The following is a 20,897-nucleotide window of genomic DNA, read 5'->3' on the forward strand; positions in this document are numbered from 1 at the left end:
CAGCAGCTGGATGCGAGCAGCCGAAGATCGGAAACGGTGGCGTGAAATTGGGGAGGCCTATGTCCAGCAGTGGACTGCGATAGGCTGATGATGATGATGATGATGACGTAAATATGATAGTAACTTAGTGGAGGGTGACAAATGAGCCATGTCCTAAAACCATGAATATCAGATGTTTACAAATAAATACATCAAATAAACCCTACGTGCAGTAATTCATGTATGGAAAATAGCAGAAAGACACAATTGATCAATCCCGGGAGACCCCAGCATATTATACAACTATTTAGAAATAGATACCAAATTCGATAAATTATAAAATATTTAATGATTTTTTACTAAGAAGTCAGAAATTCCATACAAAACAACTGTTGGTATAAAAAAATATAATAAATTAATTATTCGCATTAGTCTCATAACTCATAATTCCTTTTGGATATGATCTGTATTGAAATACCCCACAGAATAGTATAACATTTATTCAAATCGCATGAGTGGAGCCTGAGCAGCTAACAACTTTCGGAACAACCCTCGTAAGTGCGTTTTCACATTATCCGATCCGATATCGGATGTCGGAAGGATTTCAAAGGCAAAAATTAAAGATGGCGGCTAAATATATGGCATATCGGTCCGACATCCGATATCGGATCGGATAATGTGAAAACGCACTAAGACATCTTACGTTAATACACATTAGCATCGACGTGTCCTAGGTTTATAACTCAACTGTAACGAAATACCATCGTGTTTCCAGATGTTCAACGGCAACCCGATCCCCGGGGCTAAGGAGCCGCTCCTGGTGAAATTTGCCGACGGCGGGAACAAGAAGAAGGCGCTCTACAACAAGCAGGACGGCAACAACGGCCGCGCGTGGCGGGACAACAACGACTCGCTCACTCAGGTATTAGACAACACCTTAGGTGCTTCACATAAAATAAAAGAATAAACTGCTGACTTCATAGTGCGAAAAGATTTTTCCCCTCACTAGCTCGGAAACACGTGTTTTGTCCTTTAATACCAGCGGGTAAAAACGCATTTTATCCACTAGTGGGTAAAGTAATTTGACCTTGAATAAAGTCAAATAACTGCTTTAAAATTGATAAAAGTAGGTGAATCCAGTAATAAAGATGATTTACCACCTGTGGAACTACTGGAAGCAGGGATAAACGCATTTTTTGCGTTGTAGTTTCCTCGCTATAGTGAGGGGAAAAGTTTTGTGTTACACTCGGGTGCAAAATGTATTTTACTTCTCGTGTGTTAAAAAACTCGCAAGCTCAGGATTCTATTCTCGAACCACTCGCTTCGCTCGTGATTCAACTATAGAATCCTTTCACTTGGTCGTTTTTCAATTCCACACTCGGCGTTAAAATACAACTTTGCCCCCTTGTATAACAAATAACTATTTCTTCGATCTTGACGTAAACGTACGAACGTGCCATGCTATTTCAGTCAGTGTCAGTACAAGACGTACTGACACTGTCTGAACAAGCATGACAAATACGAACGTTTCCGTAAAAATACGAAGGAAAAGCTTTTAGCACTACATCTGTAAAGACTTGATATCTAGACTCACACCGAGCTGCGACGGCAATGATTTTGATTGCCTGACGTTTAGAATAAGACAGGCACTTTAGTACAATCCTGCATCGAAGTTTGCATAACAAGGTAAGTATGTATCTTGACGCCACATAGCGAACCCTGCCTCGGTTCTAAAGTAGAATTTTCTAGTCATGTTTTAGTGTCTGTTTTCGTTAATAGCATTAACAAGGACGGGATTTTTTACTGAAAAAAGATTAGATTTGACAAATCTATACGATTTGTAGGTATCTAACTGTTATGAGCTTATCTATTCGTTAAGCCGGTTATAACGTCTAGATTTTAATGCAAAATCAAATGTCATCAACGCATATTTTTTATCTTACAAACAAGCCTATAGCTCCTGCTACTCCCGTGGATTACCAAAACATTGATCACGTAGTACTTACAGGCGATGGGTGTCGGCGGCGTGTACGCGGGCAACGTGAGCGCGGGCGCGGGCGGCGAGTGTGGTGTCTACCGCGGGGGCAGCGTGTACGGCGTGGCGGCGTTCCACCCGCACCAGCTGCACCACCACCACCACGCCACGCCCGCCGCCTGGCTGGCGCCCTACGCCGCGCTGCTGCCCCCCGCGCACCCGCCGCACCACGCCGCGCACCCCGCGCACCCCGCACATACCCATCGACTCGGTGCCTAGCCAATACGTGAGTATACAACTCTGTTTATAATCCGTTCACCGTTTGTGGATGCCGTTCATGGTTTCACACAATGCTAGGTCGGCGAGTATAAACGCGTTAAAAGAAGGGAAGTTCTGATATATTTCGAACGTAGTTTATCATAGTACCTACTTCAAATAAATTGTACGTATATTTATATATTGAACTATTTACACGGCATCTTTGAGAAGACGAAAATATATTTAAAAAAACATACACGATTCAACGGCCGATGTTATATATGAACAGCGAAATATAGGAATGGAGAATTCAGTCGAAGTGAAAGCGAGACTGATGCCAATTCTCTGTTTTCCAGGTAAACTGGGACAGCTTAAGGCCGGATAATGAATTATACGTGAGTGTCGATATGAACTTGCTATCAGAGCCGTATCCTATGCTTTGCCCCGCTGTGGCCACTCGCGCCCCGCTACCCCGCACTCGCTGTTGGCTGGTGTCCGCGCGAGCAGTGTGCCTAACGTGTGTGTTGTGTTTCAGTACTTCGCGTCGCACCCGTACCAGTACTTCGCGGGCCCGACGCCGCCCATCATCCAGATGCCGATGGAGAGCGAGCACGCGTCGACGGCGGCGTCCCCGGACGAGGCCTACCAGCCCTACCCGCCCAAGTAGACCCGACATGCTGACAATCCGTGCTGTACACGAGCCAAAAATCAAAGCAACTGTGACTTTTTACAATGTTAATTTGTTTTAGTTTTAATTTGCGGCCGTTATAGACTTCATCGAAAGCTCCGCTCGCGCGACTCCCGTCGCCGGCGCTTTTTCTAGTTGTAAGCCTGCCTCGTACCCGGGAGTCGGTCTCCCGTGTCAAGCGGCGTCCTCTCGGCTTCGTGCTACGTTCGATTCGCTGTGATGTTTTGATGAGGTCTTTTGACGGCTCGACGAGAGGATTTGATGTATAGATATAGCAGCAATTTTTAAATGTGTTTTTACATTATAATTTTATTATTGTTTTATGAAATTTCAAATTTAAGATTTTAGGCGGAGGTTTTGAACATGTTGACAAGATTATTTAAGATAGTTAGGTATTTATTTTAGCATAGTATAATTTCATGAACTTTTTAAATTTAGACATGTCCTCTGGGCGGGCATTATTCACAATCCTAATTTTTAACGCAGTGTCATATTTGAATTTGTAAGATAGCCGGACTGTTTGTAAATCGGATGTAAATCAGAATCACAAGGAACCGTGCAATCCGTATATGACGAGTTTCGTGACTGCGAGGAGGTATTATTTGTTTGCGATTAGCGGATAGTTATGTAGCCGTGAACAGCGAGCGGCAGGGAAGCAATATCTGCGAGAGTTGGACAGGAGGAGGAAAAAAAGGTCATATCATGTGGAATCAAAATGTTAGTACGTCTACGGACGGTGTATTGTAAAGAGTACCATTGTTAAAGAAAGTTATGTGTGTATTGGCTAAGAAGGGTGGAAACACCGAATAGGTTTTGTACGATAATAATGCCGAAGATTTAGAATCTTCCAAGCTAAGTATTTTTAAAATACAGTTGAAAAAAAAACGTTTATGATGTCAAGACGTAGTTGGACAGCGGGACGGTGGCTTGAGGCGAAATTGTGATAGAGCAAACGCTTGCGGGGGCTTTTATTAGTCTCTGCTTGTTTTATTCCGTTCTGTGTTATTCATTCAAAGATTCTTTATATAATTCCATGAATAATATTTATCTTAATCGCTTGGTAGATTTGCTCTATCAAAATTTTCGACAGTTATTAATGTGTTTGGCATGGTGCTTTAATATTTTATTTTGAAAGTGGCACTATTCCTGCCTTTATACAGTATTATGTACCTTAAAACATTCATATACCGGTGCAGTCTTCCAAGGATCGCAATACTTACCTAACTTTAAAGATTAATGTTTGTGTTATATGAGAATGTAATAAGTAGACGCTAATGAAACTATGTGCCTCTCGATCTCGGCAAACCCTCGACAAGGATGGCACGACGACCATCCCACTCTTACCTACCCGTTTCTAATCACCACAACGTTCACTACGCCACAACTAGGTGTGTACTTTCGCCTTTTATCATAAGCAATGTAAGGTGTGCTTAGTTTTTCATTCTTGATTTCTCGCCGTAGACAATAGTAAGTATAAAAGATATCTAACTATATTAATTCAAAATACGTACTTTTCAAATACGACGTCGTTGCCAAACCCAGAACAGACTGAATTAATTTATATGTACGGTACTCGCGCGTGCTGATGCGCTGGCCGGCCGCGGGGCGGGCGCGCTCGCAGCCGCGGTCGAGAACTAGCAATAAGCAGTTGTATGTAGACTATATATACATTTTACGCGTCTATACACATTTTTGTACGTCGTCGGAAACTCATGTTCGAATACGTGATAGAGTGATCCTTTTTTGAGAATCATGTACTAAGTCAACTGTAGTTGTTCTTTTGTAGGCGGTCGGCACATTCCAGTAGAGAACTCCAGACTAAATTCCACGATTGATTTCCACATTATAAAATGTATCGGATTTGAAATCCAAAGTATAAACATCGTTTTGGTGTAAACGAACACTTTTTGTACCATCACGTAGGTTTTGGGTACACTTTATGACTTTATATGAAATTTGATATTTTTATATTGAATATATATAAATTATACATGGATATGTATATACATTGTTGATGGGTACGAGTAAAAGCCTACTATATCGCAACTGTTTAATTCTATTTTGGCACGTCAAGAGTTTCATCAGAACCAACGTATACAAATCATTAAAGTCGAGTAAGAAGTAGGAAAATATTTATACAACTCAGGGACTGAAGACTAGTTAAATGTTTGATATATTAACTGTATTTTAACAGACGATTAAGCGTGACCTCTTTATTCAAAACCTGTATCTCCGACTTTTGATAAACAATACAGGAACAGAGAGACTAGCTGGCAGCAGGTTTTGAATGAACTTTGTAGATTTTGAAGGAATAAGTAGATCTGTATCTGTTCGGTTTCCTGGTTTCTGTAACGTAACGGCTGAACGTCCCCGCCGCGACGGCGGCCGCTGCTCGGCCGACTGCCTCACTCACGCCTCAGATCGGTTCGTACAACTCTACTCACATCACAAGGCTAACGGAAAGTGAGATTTTTATTAGTGTTACATTCAACCATAATACTCCGTAGATCAGCGTTATGTGCATATAATTTCTGATCGAGCCAAATTAATGGAACTGACTAAGAAACCGCCTTTACTTCTTGTGAAATTTGAATAACCATAAAGTGCAATGTAGTACCGTGCGAGTCGTGGTACTTAGTTAAGTAGATGTTGCGTGTATTGGGTTGTTTAGTGTTGGCGTACACTGTGGCTTCCTGTAATTGCAGTCTTCCGATAGGTATTTCCGCTAAACTTTGCATTTAAAATTGATGTCAACGTATATGATATAACCCGACTCGATTCGTCTGATTTTATTATCATTTTCGTGCACCGTGGTCGTTTCGAATTAGGTGTGTAATGTGCGTAAGGTTGTTTTCCTGTGCTAGATATAGGGTTTACTTTCATTCCACGATGTCTCCCCGATAAAAAGTATAAACTATTAGAGTAGATCCACTCCCCTTACTTTTATATGACATAGCGGCAAGAACCTTTGTGAGCTACCCGTCGTCGATATATAGAATATTTTAGCGTGAAATTATTTTTCTAATGCTTTCCTTCCATTGAAGCAATAACTTAATTTGATGGTAGTGCCTTCAGCTTCCTTTAAAGTAATAATGTTCAGAGACATACTGCAGTGGCGTCACTGTGCTTTACACAATATTTTTACAGGTAATAGAGAACTTACCGTAATCATAAACGTAGACTTAATGTAAAGAAGACGTTTAAAAGTTTGTAATAAAGGCTAATAAAAGATAATGTGGCTGTCTAATCGTTGCATTTCCACACATGGAGTAAAATCGAACTCGAGGATGAAATCGTAGATGTTCCTAGTTAACTCACTTCAACATTCTGACATGTGTGATATGATAAGTACTTTACTTAAGGTGTATTGCAGATTGCGGATCATTTGTTATGAATAGGCAGAGAACTATCAGAACAAAAGAGCACAAACGATGTTAGGTATTGGGGAACCAATTAATAAACCAAAACTTGAAGAAATACCATGTCGGTGAATAGATCGAACTCTTAGCTCGTGTAAGTAAATGTTCTTAAGGTAAGTGTTAATGTAAGAGAGCGCGACTAGTGGGGGGTAGAGGGCGACAGAGGGCTAGTTGTAGGTCTAGGCTTAACTATAGATAGATAGAATAGCAAAAAATGTTTCGACGCTAAGATAGATAGCATAGAGCCGTAGCTTAATATGAAGCGTGCGCGGGCGGCGCCCCTCTAGGGTAGTTTCCTTTGTTAGTTTATAATTTAATTTGAATGGACTGAAGCGGCGCCCGCCGCGCGCGCCGTAGCGTAAGTCTCGGACACTAGCGACCGTCGGCTAAGTTTCCGTTCCACAACGTTTGCTTTCACCTCTTTTGTTATGTAGTTGACTAAGTGTAAAGAAAGAAAAGTTAATCAAAAAAATCTGTCTGAAGTGTCGATACGAATGTATTTGTCCAATGTGTATTATTATAGTGTGGTGTTCTACCCGGCAGACTAGTCTAGACAGTAGCATAGTTTAGTTAAAAATTTAGTTAGGTAGTCTAGAAATACGAAAAGCGAAATAAAACTTCATAAAATGTAAAAAAAAAGAAATGAAATTGTTGGTAAGAAAGAATATTTTTAAGGAACATGTTGCTTCGTTGTGTTATGACGTGAGGTTTGGCATAACTATGATAATAGTAAGCATTTCTCTCAGAGAAAAGACAGAGGAAAGTTATGTATCTATTTTGTTACAAAGTGTTTGCAAGTTTCTATATTGTGCTATGAGCATTTTATGTGACCCGCATTATTTATAGTTATGCTGAATGGAAACTAAAATAATATATAAATAAAACAAAATGGTACTAAGAAGCATGTTTTATTGTGACAAGTCATGTTCCTTTGCATTGAACATATTTTGTAAGAGCAAGTGATTGAATAAAACAAGCGAAACCAAATTTAGTTCATCATTTTATTTTATTACGCTCTGACACGCCCCACCCTACTAACATTGCAGTCGAAGATCCACAGACATAATAAAAAAGTGGACAATATTGTTTGTCGACAAACATTATCCTAACTTAGATTATGAACACCGTGAACATGGAATTATGAAAATTACGAGTAAGATACATGCCTAACCCAGTTTGGGTTGCGGAAAAAATCGGAAAGTCATTTATTCTGACAAACATACAGTATCTATGTGGAATTACAGCAGTCCCGTTTGAAAGTGATGCCACGGAGTTAATTATAATGAATTAATTTAATATTTTCTATTGCTAATTTAAGAGTACACTCAAAATTTTAAGAATCAAATGCTTTGAAAATAATAAATTGGATAATGTCAACCCTTTCAACGCCATATATATCACGCCTTCGATCTGGCCGACATCAGATCTTTTAGTTAAGCTATGTATACACAGAACTTACGGCATGTCCCGATAGTTTGTTTATATTAGAACTTGCTAATCAAAATGCGTTTATTAACCCTTTGAAACGCACGGACTTTATATCGCGTCCGACTTAGTAAGATTCCATTTAAGAATTAAAACCATAAACTGTGCCAAGTTATGTTACGCAGAACCAATATCAAATCCTATCAACATGTCGGCAAGCGAAATATCATATTTTTTACAAGATGACTTTGCTTTTAGTTCCCTATAATCGACGAATTACTTTGAATAACATTGTCAAAATAATATTAAACATTATGATGACGTAATGCTTGCTAACGAATCGATACTACACTGGGACTAAGGGCAGATTATACCAAATACTTGACGTACTGGTCACTGTCAGCGTCATGAAAATACTCATAAATTAATAATAATAATCATTTCGTAAATAACGGTGACAGCTGTTATTGCAATCGACCCCTTATCCTTGACGTTGAAAGAGTCCTTACCTTTTTGAGTGTACTCTTGTAACATTACTAGTTTACGCTGGCAGAGCGTTCTTGGCCTTGAATATCCTGAGTGTGTTATCACAGGAGCCGCTGACGAGCAGAGACGGCACGGACCAATCGCAACACAGGACTTTGTCTTCGTGCCCGCTCAGGTCGTACAGTGGGGTGCGGGGGCTGAAATATTAACTTACGATTAGTAAATTTATACTTCAAAAAATGGCGTAAGGACATAGGTAAAACTTGTGCCGGTGCAGACCAATACGATACAGATGGAAAGTTTCATTTAGAACATGTATGTCTATACATTGGTAAAAAATTGTAATTGTCTATGTAAAATGGTAAGTTGGACATGGGACACAACGTTGTAAAATGTCACATCTATGTGGCATACAAAATAATAGTGAATTTTATACAAAACAATGACAAACGGAATAAAAAGAAACGTGATTTAGATATATCCGGTAACTTTTTACAACTCTACTTCGTTGTAAGCACTTTGTATATGCCTCCAAAAAAACGCGTAAAAATCGACACAATTGAGTTTGTGATAAAGATCAGAATAACAGACTTTCCTGAAACCTAAATCTGTCTTCTCACCTCTGGAGTTGCAAGCGCCCATAGGCTACGGTGACTGCTTACCATCAGGTGAGCCATATGCTTGTTTGCCACCATGCGGTATTAAAAAAATGTCTTCGACTCTTGTCTATTGTCAATATTACAGTGGGGAATAACTAACCCTCTTATGTCTATTGTCAATCCATACTAATATTATAAATGGGAAAGTGTGTGTGTCTGTTTGTTTGTCCGTCTTTCACGGCAAAACGGAGCGACGAATTGACGTGTTTTTTTAGGTAGCGATAGTTGAAGGTATGGAGAGTGACATAGGCTACTTTTTGTCTCTTTCTAACGCGAGCGAAGCAATGGCAAAATCTAGTATTGCTATAAAGTGGGGAATAACTAACCTCCTAGTCTCCCACAGTTTGACTTGTCCGTCGCAGCCAGCGCTCAAAAACAGTGTGTCCCGAGTCTTGGACCAGCGCACTGACTGCACCCAACCCGTGTGCGATGTGAACGTCGTCTTTACTATGCTTTCTGAAAAGAATAGACATTTTGCACATGAAGTATCTGGTTAAGGCAAATTTTCTCCTTATCTCTGCGACGACTGCGACCCTCCAAATGCGAAAGCCCGCATTACGCTCACCGCAGTGTTAATCATATTGAACAGTAATATATTGTTTAATGATGAACTAATTGAGCGGACTGTAATTTAATAAAATATCTTTAAGACGAAATTGACAAAGATAATTCGAAATTTAATGCTTTAAACAAAAACTTACTGGGGAAAAAACAGTGCATATGTCACATACCTTTTAGCATGAGGTTCCAGTGGGTTGGTTTCAGCTCGCTTACCATCAGCCTTGGTATGCAAGGCGCACGTGCGGGCCCGGCTTACCGTCTCCTCGAGCCCAGAACTGTTCTTGGAGCAGAGCTTTCTTCCTGTCCACTTTGATAATGTGACTAGCACTGAGTTTAAACTTAATTTAACGATAATTGTTGGGAAAATGTGACTTTAACTATTTAATTAGCAATAAATGGCAATTTTAATGCAGCGACGCGTTCGCAAGTTAGATCGAGAGCGAAAAGAATGTGAGGTAATGGCTACCGGAAATGATTAGTGCCGGGCTAAACACACCGGAAGCTAAAGACAAAATAGTGTTGTTTCTTTAAAAAACCGATATTCATACGAAAGTTGAACATACCGCTCACCTAAATATGCAATATTTACTCTACAAATAGTGCTAGAGTTCGACAAACTACTTAAAAACTATAATGTTAAACTAAGTGATAATACTAGAACGACGAAAGTTAATTTGAAAGTGGTAAACGACACAGCTTCACAACTGGTCTTCTGTACTGACCAGTAGCAGTTTGAATTGTGACCACTCTACAGACACCGTCAACTCCGGGATGTAGAGCAACGATGCGCCCAAGGGGCCATTTTAAAGGGCTTGTCTGTTCGTTAATCAACAAGACCAAGGAACCCACGACAATGTTTGTATTTATTTTATTCCATTTCGTCCTCTGTTGTAGAGTATGGACGTACTCAGCGTGCCATCTACGCCAGAAGTCTTGATGCATTTTCTGTATCATTTTCCAACGATTACAGACACTTACTTTTTTATCTACAAGATTTTCCTCTGGGACAATCGACAACGGTTCCAGAGTTAAAAAATGGCCTGGAGTTAAGGCTGAGAGATCACTAGGATCCGAGCTAAGAGGTGTCAATGGACGAGAGTTGAGCATAGACTCAATCTGAGTCAGAATTGTATAAAATTCCTCGAAGGTTAACCTTTGATTACCTACAACCCGTGCGAGGTGAGTCTTAACCGAGCGTATCCCGGCTTCAGCTAATCCGTTAAAATGAGGCGTACCCGGAGGGTTAAACGAGAATTTAATTTCTTGGGCATCAGCAGCACCTTTCATGAGTGAACCAAGATAGTTACTAGCGCCCACAAAATTCCTACCCTGGTCAGAGACAATGTTACTGCATCGACCACGACGAGCGACAAACCGTTTAAGAACACAAAGGAAAGCTTCTGTCGACAACTCTGAAGCAAGCTCTATGTGAATGGCTTTGGTACTAGTACATACAAAAACACAGATGTAACCTTTGTACGTTTTCGCACCACGGCCACGACCGAAAGCGATATCAAATGGTCCTCCATAATCAATGGCGACACTCGAAAAAGGTTTAATTTGCGAGACGCGAAAAGTAGGCAAATTTCCCATAAGCGGCGGAGATGCCGCAGAGGGATTGGCACGAAAGCATTTCACGCAGCCTCCAATCACTGCCTGAATTGCTCGCTTTGGCGACAAAATCCAAAACGTTTGCGCAAGTAAATTTTGTAAAGTTTGGGCACCTGGATGTAAAAATCTTTTATGATATTCGTCAATTATTAAAATAGTGAGTCGGTGGGAGCGAGGCAATAAAATGGGATGTTTGACAGAAAATTTAATAGGAGAATTTGCCAAGCGACCGCCCACCCTGACAATACCCTGACTGTCAATGAATAATGAAAGCTTGCGCAAACCCTTTGGCAATGCGTTCAAACGATCCTCCCTTAATTGATTGATCTCTACACTGAAAGAAGTGAGCTGCACATGTTTTACTAAAAACATGAGAGCTGCAGTGGTTTCAGCTGACTGTAGAGATCCGACAACTTTTCCATCCTTAGCTGACCGTAAAAAATGGAAACAGTAGGCTAACACACGCTTTAATGTGAAAAGCGAGGAGAACCTGCTAAGGACTTCATCAATTAAGTTAGGATCGGCCGTCACGAGTAAGCTACAAATACGTTGTTCCTCTACAATACAGTCATTGCTTGGATCGTGCAAAGGTGAGCAAGGCCAATCCTTCTCTTCCTTTACCAACCACGACGGACCCTTCCACCAAATATCACACTCTACCAAATCTTCAGGCAGTAACCCCCTGGATCCTGCATCAGCAGGATTGTGGTGTGTACTGACGTGACGCCAGCGATCAGGAGCAACAAGATCCTGGATATGGCTCACACGATTTGCAACAAATGTTTTCCAGCGTGAAGGGCACGACTTGATCCAAGCTAACGTTACGGTCGAGTCTGACCATGCAAATATTTCCTGAACAACATAGAGAGGTTTTAATGCCTCTTGTGTTGACTGCATCAGGTCTGCCAACAACACGGCAGCCTGCAGTTCCAATCGAGGAATTGATAATTTACGCAGAGGCGCAACCTTACTTTTGGCACAGCAAAGCTCTACAAAAGTAGAGCCTTGTGTGTCATCGACACGACAGAAGACGACAGCAGCGTAACCACGCTCCGACGCATCACAAAATCCATGCAATTGTAATGAAACAAACGAATGGATGATGCGACGGGGAATAACGACAGATTTCAACGACGGAAGTTGATCGGTAAATTTCATCCATTCTGATGTGATTGCTTCTGGAACATCATCGTCCCATTGCACCCCAGATGACCACAAGACCTGCATTAAATATTTAGCGTGAAACGTGACAGGACATAAGAATCCTAGCGGGTCATATATGCGCGCTATATTCGATAAAATAGTACGTTTAGTACATTTCTGATCACGTGGTGTTGCAACCTCAAATTGGAACGAATCTGTTTGTGGACGCCATAACAATCCCAATATTTTAAGGGACAAATCCGAAAGTTCATCAAAATGTTTAAAATCACTCGAATACAACTCAGAAGATGGAAGGTCAACGATAAAACCTTTATGGTTGGAGGTCCATTTTCTCAAATGGAACCCACCCGACGACAAAATTTCAGATAAATCTGATCTAATTTTTAAAGCTTGCTCAATAGAGTCAGCGCCTGTCACGACATCATCAACATAAATGTCTCTCCCAAGCACTTGTGACCCTTCAGGATAGGAGTCAGCAGTCTCCTCCGCTATCTGTGCTATTGTGCGCAAAGCTTGATACGGAGCCGATTTCACACCATAAGTTACCGTCCGCAAACGATAGTCTTTAACTGGGCCGTCAGTCGAAGGTCGCCACAATATCCGCTGATACTCAGCGTCCTCGTTTGGCACGAGGATTTGACGATACATGGCCTTTATGTCACCCGTAAAGACTATTTTATGCCATCGAAACCTAGTAAGGACATCAAAAATATTAGTTTGTAACTTAGGTCCAGCTAGTAGTGTATCATTAAGCGAAATCCCATTGCTGTCACGACAACTTGCGTCAAAAACGGCTCTCAGAGGTGTACTGACAGATTCTGGGCGCAAAATACCATGATGTGGGATGTAATTAAAATTCCCGACACTAGAGACAGGCGGCGCAACCTGCTCCATATGACCACTGACCTCATACTCTTCCATAAAGGAGGCATAAGCTTTACGAAAATCCGCATGCTTTGTAAGCTTGCGTTCCAACGAAAAAAATCTCCGCATTGCAATTTCACAAGTGTGCGAAAAGGTAGGCTTGTTCGAAGGATCGACGAAAGGTAGAGGTACCTCGAACCGGCCTTCACTCGTGCGACAATAATTTGCACGGAAGTTATCTTCACATAGTTGATCCTCTTTCGACAAGATAGGTTTACTCGGACCACAAATATTTTCTAGTTCCCAGAACCTTTTAAGAGAATCATCCAACGACAGCGACAAGTTTGATTGTGAAGCATTCGACACGAAAAAACAATCTTTCCGACAATTAGTGAAAGATTGTGTACGAGAGGCATAACAGTCACCCATCAGAACCCATCCGAAAACAGTCTCCAAAGCCTTTGACTGCCCCTTCCGGCCCTCCTTCTTACCACTTAAAATGGAAGATGCAAAGATCTCTGCATTTAAAAGTAAATCTATTGGGCCCGGCTTCGCAAAGTCAGGGTCAGCGAGAGGTAGACCTTGAATGTGATGCCATTCCGATGTATTGACTCTATAGTATGGTTGCTCCGGACAGATAACTGGAAGCACTGACGCTTGGAAGTCAAAATTAACCATTTCTGATCCAATAGGTTTAACAGAGCATGATAACATACCCTTAGGTGCAACTTCAGATAGTCCAATTCCAGTAATTGGCTCGCTAGTATCATCTACCTGTAAACCTAATCTTCGAGCACAGTCATGGGAAATAAAATTGACACCACTAGCACCGTCCAAAAGAGCACGAGCTATTTGATAATTACCTGAACTATCCCGAACAGCTACCCGAGCAGTAGCAAATAAAACTAATCCATTACTTTGGACCGACGTCAAAGTCACTTTGCTATTTAAACCGCTCACCGTTGGCTGAGGTGCTGGTTCAGCCTCTGGCGAAGCCGGTTCCCTTTTCCAAAGTGTAATAAAGTGTTGTGGGAACAACCGCATATACTGCACCGACAATCCGATCGACATTGTTTAACTTTATGAGTTTTGGAGAAACAACAAACACACAAGCCCTTGTTTTTCACCACCTTGAACCGCTCCGAAGTGTCTAAAACTTTAAATTTTTTACAATTTTCTAAGTTATGCAGTTCAGTACAGAAAACACATATATTTTGTTGTGTGGCAACTAGTGTTACCTTGCCTTTACCTTTAATGGCACTTGTTACGGGCTTAACCTCCGTTACTTCCAGAGCGCGGACTTGTTTTTCAACAAACTCTTGTAGCAATTCAAACTTTGGAATTTCATTGGAATTGAACTCGAGGAGGAAGGCCTCCCGAGTCGCCTTGTCCAATTTTCCCCACAACAGATGAAATAACATAAAGTTTTTATCGGGTAAGTCGAACCTTTCTAACACTTGTAATGTTTCTCTAAAAACACGGTTAACTTTATCTAGTTCAGTTGAAGACTTGGTCTTCACCTGTTCAAAAGTAAAATCTTTTCATAGTACCCAAAGGCAATTTGCCGTTTTCTATTGTAAAACTTGTTTAAAGCATTGTAAGCATCCATGTAACTGTTGTCCGAAATTGGGTAATTCTTAATCAAATCTAAAGCCTTACCTTGACACGATGTCATAAGATAATGCAGCTTTTCAATGTTCGAAATATTCCTTTTATGAATTAAGGAATCAAAGAGTTCCTTAAATGACAACCAATTGTGCAAGGAGCCATCAAATGGTTTCACAACAATTTTAGGTAACTTCGCTGAATTATTATCACTACTATCATGTTTGTCAACAGTTTCATGTTTGCTTGTAATGACAGGCTCAGCTTTCCTTAACCTTGTCAAGATTGACTTTACTTTTTGTTCAAAATCGACAGTAACCGAGAACTCCGTATTTACATCCTTTGTTTTCTTCATTATAGCCTTTTGGGCACGATGAAAGTCTTCAACTATTGGGTTTAAGTCGGCCGCGACATAACCCTCTAAATCTATACAATCAAAGATTAACTCTAACCGCATAACCGCGTAATTGCGTTCAACCCTATCCATGTCAACGTCTCTATTGCTCACATCAATGTCCGACATTTTTCACGTAATAATCACTGTTGATTTATCGAAAAACGAGAACGAAAATATAAATAAACAGTTTACGTTACTCAATAAAATTAACTTGTTGACTTTGACAATGACAGATGAGATGACAACCGAATTGTTGCCATACACCAAAGCATAGACTAAGACCGAACGAGATGAGCGGATTGAACGAACTGTCACACTGCTACCAACCTAAATTCTACTATAAAAGTCACACTTCCGGTCAGCCATTAACCGAATCGAGAATTAAAAGTTTTACCCACCAATTTATTAGAAAAAATATTACGACACGACAAATTTGATATTTTACTAAAAATAGGTAACTTTTCAACGGATCCGGCCGAAGGAACAAATGTTTAATGATGAACTAATTGAGCGGACTGTAATTTAATAAAATATCTTTAAGACGAAATTGACAAAGATAATTCGAAATTTAATGCTTTAAACAAAAACTTACTGGGGAAAAAACAGTGCATATGTCACATACCTTTTAGCATGAGGTTCCAGTGGGTTGGTTTCAGCTCGCTTACCATCAGCCTTGGTATGCAAGGCGCACGTGCGGGCCCGGCTTACCGTCTCCTCGAGCCCAGAACTGTTCTTGGAGCAGAGCTTTCTTCCTGTCCACTTTGATAATGTGACTAGCACTGAGTTTAAACTTAATTTAACGATAATTGTTGGGAAAATGTGACTTTAACTATTTAATTAGCAATAAATGGCAATTTTAATGCAGCGACGCGTTCGCAAGTTAGATCGAGAGCGAAAAGAATGTGAGGTAATGGCTACCGGAAATGATTAGTGCCGGGCTAAACACACCGGAAGCTAAAGACAAAATAGTGTTGTTTCTTTAAAAAACCGATATTCATACGCAAGTTGAACATATATAAAATAGTGTTCAATATACTTATGCCTGGCTGCATAGACATGACAAGATGTCAATCGATAAATCGAACGAAACGAGGCTGTCGCACTAATAAATGGGCTACTTTCCTCCTAGTCAAATCAGCTTCTTTTTAAGAACTTTCAAAACGATTTTGAACGACTTGCTGATATGGAATTAATATGAAATCGAATTAAGTGACGTTCTTCACTCGTCCCGAGATTTGCATGTCTCGGGACTCGTAGCGTAATGACATACTTCTCGCACTTATAACGAAATGTACTATTATTTTAAATACAGTCAAGTTGCCTATTAGAGTTGCTTGTTTTATTGCGATCAAAATTATCAATACATGGGCACAAAATATCCATGCATTATTATTGACCAGTGACTGTCCAAAAAAATCCCTAAGACAATATTGTAGTTCCTTATGACATTTAATTTACATACACAAAACAAAATAAAGTTACTAATACAGATTTTATTAAGAAAAAAAAAACAAATGGGAAAAATACAATCTTACCTTGAGATCTTGGATCGTACAGACGAACGTGTCTGTCTGCAGAGGCTGTTATCATGGCGTTGCTGAGCGGAGACCAATCCACGTCGAAGAATGCCTTGTTGCCTGAAATATAAGTAGTCCACAGAATTAGATTTAGATAGAAGAAACGAGTTCATTTATTTGTATGGCGGCCGAGCGTGTCAGATTTTGTACTGAAGTTGTTACTTGCCCGTGATTTTAAATATGTCTCAGGCCCTTGAGTGTTGATAAGTTTTATGTTGTTGCAATTAAATATCATGTAACGACTAACGAGGCATTTTTAATGTTTTTGTTGACTTCAACTTACAAAAATTGACGCCCGAAAGCTGCAAGCTGCGATTAAAGACGGACAACTCAGTGGATTTCACTGAGTTCATTTGACACGCTAAGTAGATACGTTCGCTTGATCTATGGTTTATATGACATCTGTGAAGTAGTTTAAAATGAAATTGTTTATATGAAATATCAATATTCAAGCATCGGTGATTTTACAAAAGCTGACTGACTATTAATAAAGCTAGTTAAAATATTCAAAAAATTTACCATTACTCTGTCAATTAATCTACACAAAATTGAAAAGAAACAAACTTGTCAATAATGTAAATTATCAAACGCATTTTATTTAAAATATCAATAACTTCAAGCAATATCACAATTTTATTATTTAAAAGGTTGAGGATCATAATGTGATATGAACTGATTAAATAACACATGGATTTAGCAAGTATAGTGTCTGATGAGTTAGAATGGAAATTAAAGACATTTTGACTACAAGATTTGTTTACATTGTTCACAAATTCTATTGACGGCGACTTTAAAGTCCTATACGAATATCTGCCAGATACTAAAGAGACAATAGTGTTACGCAGGGTAGACTCATAAGTGCGTCAGTATCAGTATAGTTGTAAATTTTGAAATAAACTAGTCTGCTGCGGGTCTCGATCTTTTATTCATGTAACATTGGCACAGTCGCTAGGATGTGTAGATACGAGTCTAGTTCTGTCCATATTTGTGAGCGAGTAAAGCGTCCAATTTTGTCGTTTGCTATAAAGACGCTGTGTGAGTTTATTCATACGAAGATATTGAAGATACAAGCAAATCTCTATGGTTAACAACAAAGTGGGATGTTTTACTAAACACTAACACTTTTTGTCTCTGTAACAGAATTAGTACACAATACAAGCACACCTCAGACAATGGCGATCAAATATACGAAAGAAGCGCGTTCTAACGCAGTCTAAGCTCGTATAGGCGAACGCGTACCATGCTTGTATGAGTGAGATATGACAGGTCGACTGGTCGCGTTCTTGACAGGCGGTAACTGTGAGGTAACCGAGAGCGGGTGGGCAGTACTTTCAACGGGAAGCAGGGAGTGGTCATACTGGTGATGATACAAGTGGAAAAATAGCAATTCCTTATCTTGAAACAAGTAAAATTACCAGCAATTTCCTGTTTTATGCCATTGAGCTCGCAATCCCAGATCTTGAGCAGATGATCCCAGCCACTGGAAAGCACAGTGTTGTAGTCCATCCATTGCACGCCGGACACTGCTTCACGGTGACCTTTTAATGTTGCCAGTGGTTCCTAAGAAACAAAAGAAGGATATAAAACAAAACCAGAATTTTTTACGGGTCATAATTACTCAATAATTTTGACGCGTTAGGGTAGCTGAGCTTTTTAATGAACTTATTAACTAACGCACAGTTTAGAGAGAAAAAAATAATGAACCATTTGTTAGGGATGGTCAGACAACATGATAAGTAGGTAACATTGTCAAAGTATGATCGGTTTCGGAGAGCTCTGTCTGTTCTATGTAGAAGGAATCAAATCAGTTGTCAACTCACCCTAGTGTTTCCATGATCTTGTCCTCGGTCAGACTTGCTTCTCTTCTTTGCTGGTACATTATCTTCATCAGAAAGACCTAAATAAATTTAATAAGTTTTAGAAAAAACATTACTACCACAATTAAGTCAATTAAATAAGGGAGTTTAACCTTTTTTATGTGTAATATGTAGAGGTTAAACTTTGAAAGAAAGAAAGAAAGAAAAGGTATTTATTGCAATCAAAAAGAAAATATAGAATATGACACTTATACTGAACAGTACATAACCATTCTAAAAGTACATAGTATTATATGATGTAAATAAGAAATATAGTAGAAGAAATAGTACAAAAACTATAAACATCTACTCACTAGCACTCCACAAGCATATATTAGTGTCCCAGCTGCCAGTAGCCAGTTTTGAAGCATCAGCAGACACCGACAGGCTCTCCACTCCTTTCTCGTGTCCTCGGCACGTCACCACACAGTCCACAGAGTTGTTGGAAACATTCCATACCCAGAGCATGGCAGATTGGTCGTGGGAACCACTGGAAGTAATATTGACATGAAGTTATATGTATGAACAATCCCTACATATTTTTACCCTTCGGTTATTTTCAGGCCTAGCAGTATGTGCAGTAAATAATTATATTTGAAAAATATTCAATTTATGAAACCGTAATCCATGAAATGAAATTATAACATGGATTGCTGAAATATAAAATAATACATGACACTGATACTGATTTGTCCGAAAGTTGACTGGTAGAGAATGCCATATGGCAAGTCCACCATGTGTATAGTTGTAGTTTCTTTGTCCAAAGACTATATAAAGATTAAGATAAAATAAAAGTAATGTTACCAAATAAATGAATTACATACATACATACATACAATCACGCCTGTATCCCAAAAAGGGGTAGGCAGAGCACATGAAACTAATAAAGCTTCAGTGCCACTCTTGGCAAATAAGGGGTTGAAAGAAAACGAAACTGTGACATTGCAGTGACAGGTTGCCAGCCTCTCGCCTACGCCACAATTTAACCCATATCCCATAGTCGCCTTTTACGATGATGATGATGAATGAATTCTCACCTCATAATTTTATTCCTTACATTTGGTCACTTATCTTTTTTTTTTTTTTTATTAATGGGCTTACTCTTGGCCACAGACTAGCCAAAGGCAAAGACGTCGCTGTATAGTGCATGAAAAGTAACTCACTTTAATGTTTCTTACCTAGCAAAAACTGCTTGATCACCATTGACTGACACCCAAGAGACAGCTTTAATGGGAGATGTGTGGCCTGGTATAGCGAGTTTGTGCTGCCCCTTGGTCGTCCAGATATGCAGACTGTTGTCATAGCTGCCTGACAGGATCCTGGAATGTCAAACATAGATTCCTGATGAGTATAGTTCTGAGGTTATTCTCCTAGTTTGGTATTGTATTAAAATACAGACTGAGCTAACTTTAGTGCAAATATAATTAAGTTGAGTTGCATATAATAAGCCTACTTGCAAAGAAACAGCCATGGCAATGTAGATAATATATGCCTAAAGTAAAGCTTAAACATCCAGGCGTATAAGCATGGTCACGCAATAAACAATAAAACATAAGGTTGTCCCTATCGCACTTACAAGTAGTGTGATAGGGATGGCGTGATGTTTTATCATTTATCGCGCGGCCATGCTTGCCTGCCAGGAAAGTTCATGTCTCTACAGAATTACAGATGGTGCTGCTTTGTGCTTCAATTACCTCTTAGTGCCGCTCATTGTCTATTACTTAGTAAAACACTTTTTTTTGCAAACTAACAATTAACAGTGTTTTCACAAAACAACTTTAAAGCTGCATTCAAATGTCACACACAACTTACCAGTTTCCATGAGCCTGTACTGCAGAAACCCAGTCATCATGCATCAAACAATCCTGTGGGCTTGGTGCCGGGAACCTCTCCAAATACTCAACTTCCAAAGTCTGTTCGGTAGAAACACCCTTCTCTTGAAGATGGTCGCCAAGAGGCGAGCACAACAGTTCCCCGCACACTAAGAAATCGAATTCAACTCTCTTTGCTGAGCTGTCAGCCTCCTTGAGCAGGGCATTGACCAATGTGTTGAGGTCTGCAGGTTGCACATTGCTTTGTATGGCGTAGGGACTGTCGGGAACTGCATATCTGAAACACAGGATATGATATACACATGGAACTAATGAAGCTACCACACCGGCAATATTGTCAAACATGTGTACTTACTGTTCTTGTTTAGTGACGAATCGTACTTGCAACTGAGCCTCCGTTGCATCAACGTCCATGGTGATTTTTTGTTCAGCTTTCACTGTTACGAATAAATATACTAAATAACACAATTTACACGCACGTGTCGAAGAGCTTGAAACAACAATATAATATTAAATTTGACACAGCGCAAGCTACGCCTTT

At 39.8% G+C, this 20,897-nt stretch overlaps 2 protein-coding genes across 2 annotated transcripts in view; one reads left to right on the plus strand and one right to left on the minus strand.

Moving 5' to 3' along the window:
- LOC125230221 (protein alan shepard) overlaps positions 1 to 7,310 on the plus strand; it is a 171,160-nt gene extending 163,850 nt beyond the window's left edge. Inside the window, 5 exon segments of the mRNA XM_048135310.1 lie at positions 755 to 901; positions 1,988 to 2,182; positions 2,184 to 2,240; positions 2,569 to 2,607; positions 2,748 to 7,310. Coding sequence (XP_047991267.1) covers positions 755 to 901; positions 1,988 to 2,182; positions 2,184 to 2,240; positions 2,569 to 2,607; positions 2,748 to 2,879 — 570 coding nt within the window. The 3' untranslated portion in view covers positions 2,880 to 7,310.
- On the minus strand, positions 7,307 to 20,880 carry LOC125230223 (ribosome biogenesis protein WDR12 homolog). The gene is made up of 9 exons (XM_048135312.1): positions 20,712 to 20,880; positions 20,337 to 20,633; positions 19,703 to 19,843; positions 18,839 to 19,014; positions 18,489 to 18,565; positions 18,084 to 18,228; positions 16,627 to 16,728; positions 9,216 to 9,345; positions 7,307 to 8,427 (listed from the first exon to the last, which is right to left on the minus strand). Exons 1-9 carry the CDS (start codon positions 20,768 to 20,770, stop codon positions 8,286 to 8,288), a joined length of 1,269 nt encoding a protein of 422 aa, XP_047991269.1. The 5' UTR covers positions 20,771 to 20,880; the 3' UTR covers positions 7,307 to 8,285.
- Between the last annotated feature and the right edge of the window lie 17 nt (positions 20,881 to 20,897).

Source organism: Leguminivora glycinivorella, chromosome 10 (assembly GCF_023078275.1).
Source record: "Leguminivora glycinivorella isolate SPB_JAAS2020 chromosome 10, LegGlyc_1.1, whole genome shotgun sequence".
Classification (NCBI taxonomy): Eukaryota; Metazoa; Arthropoda; class Insecta; order Lepidoptera; family Tortricidae; genus Leguminivora; species Leguminivora glycinivorella.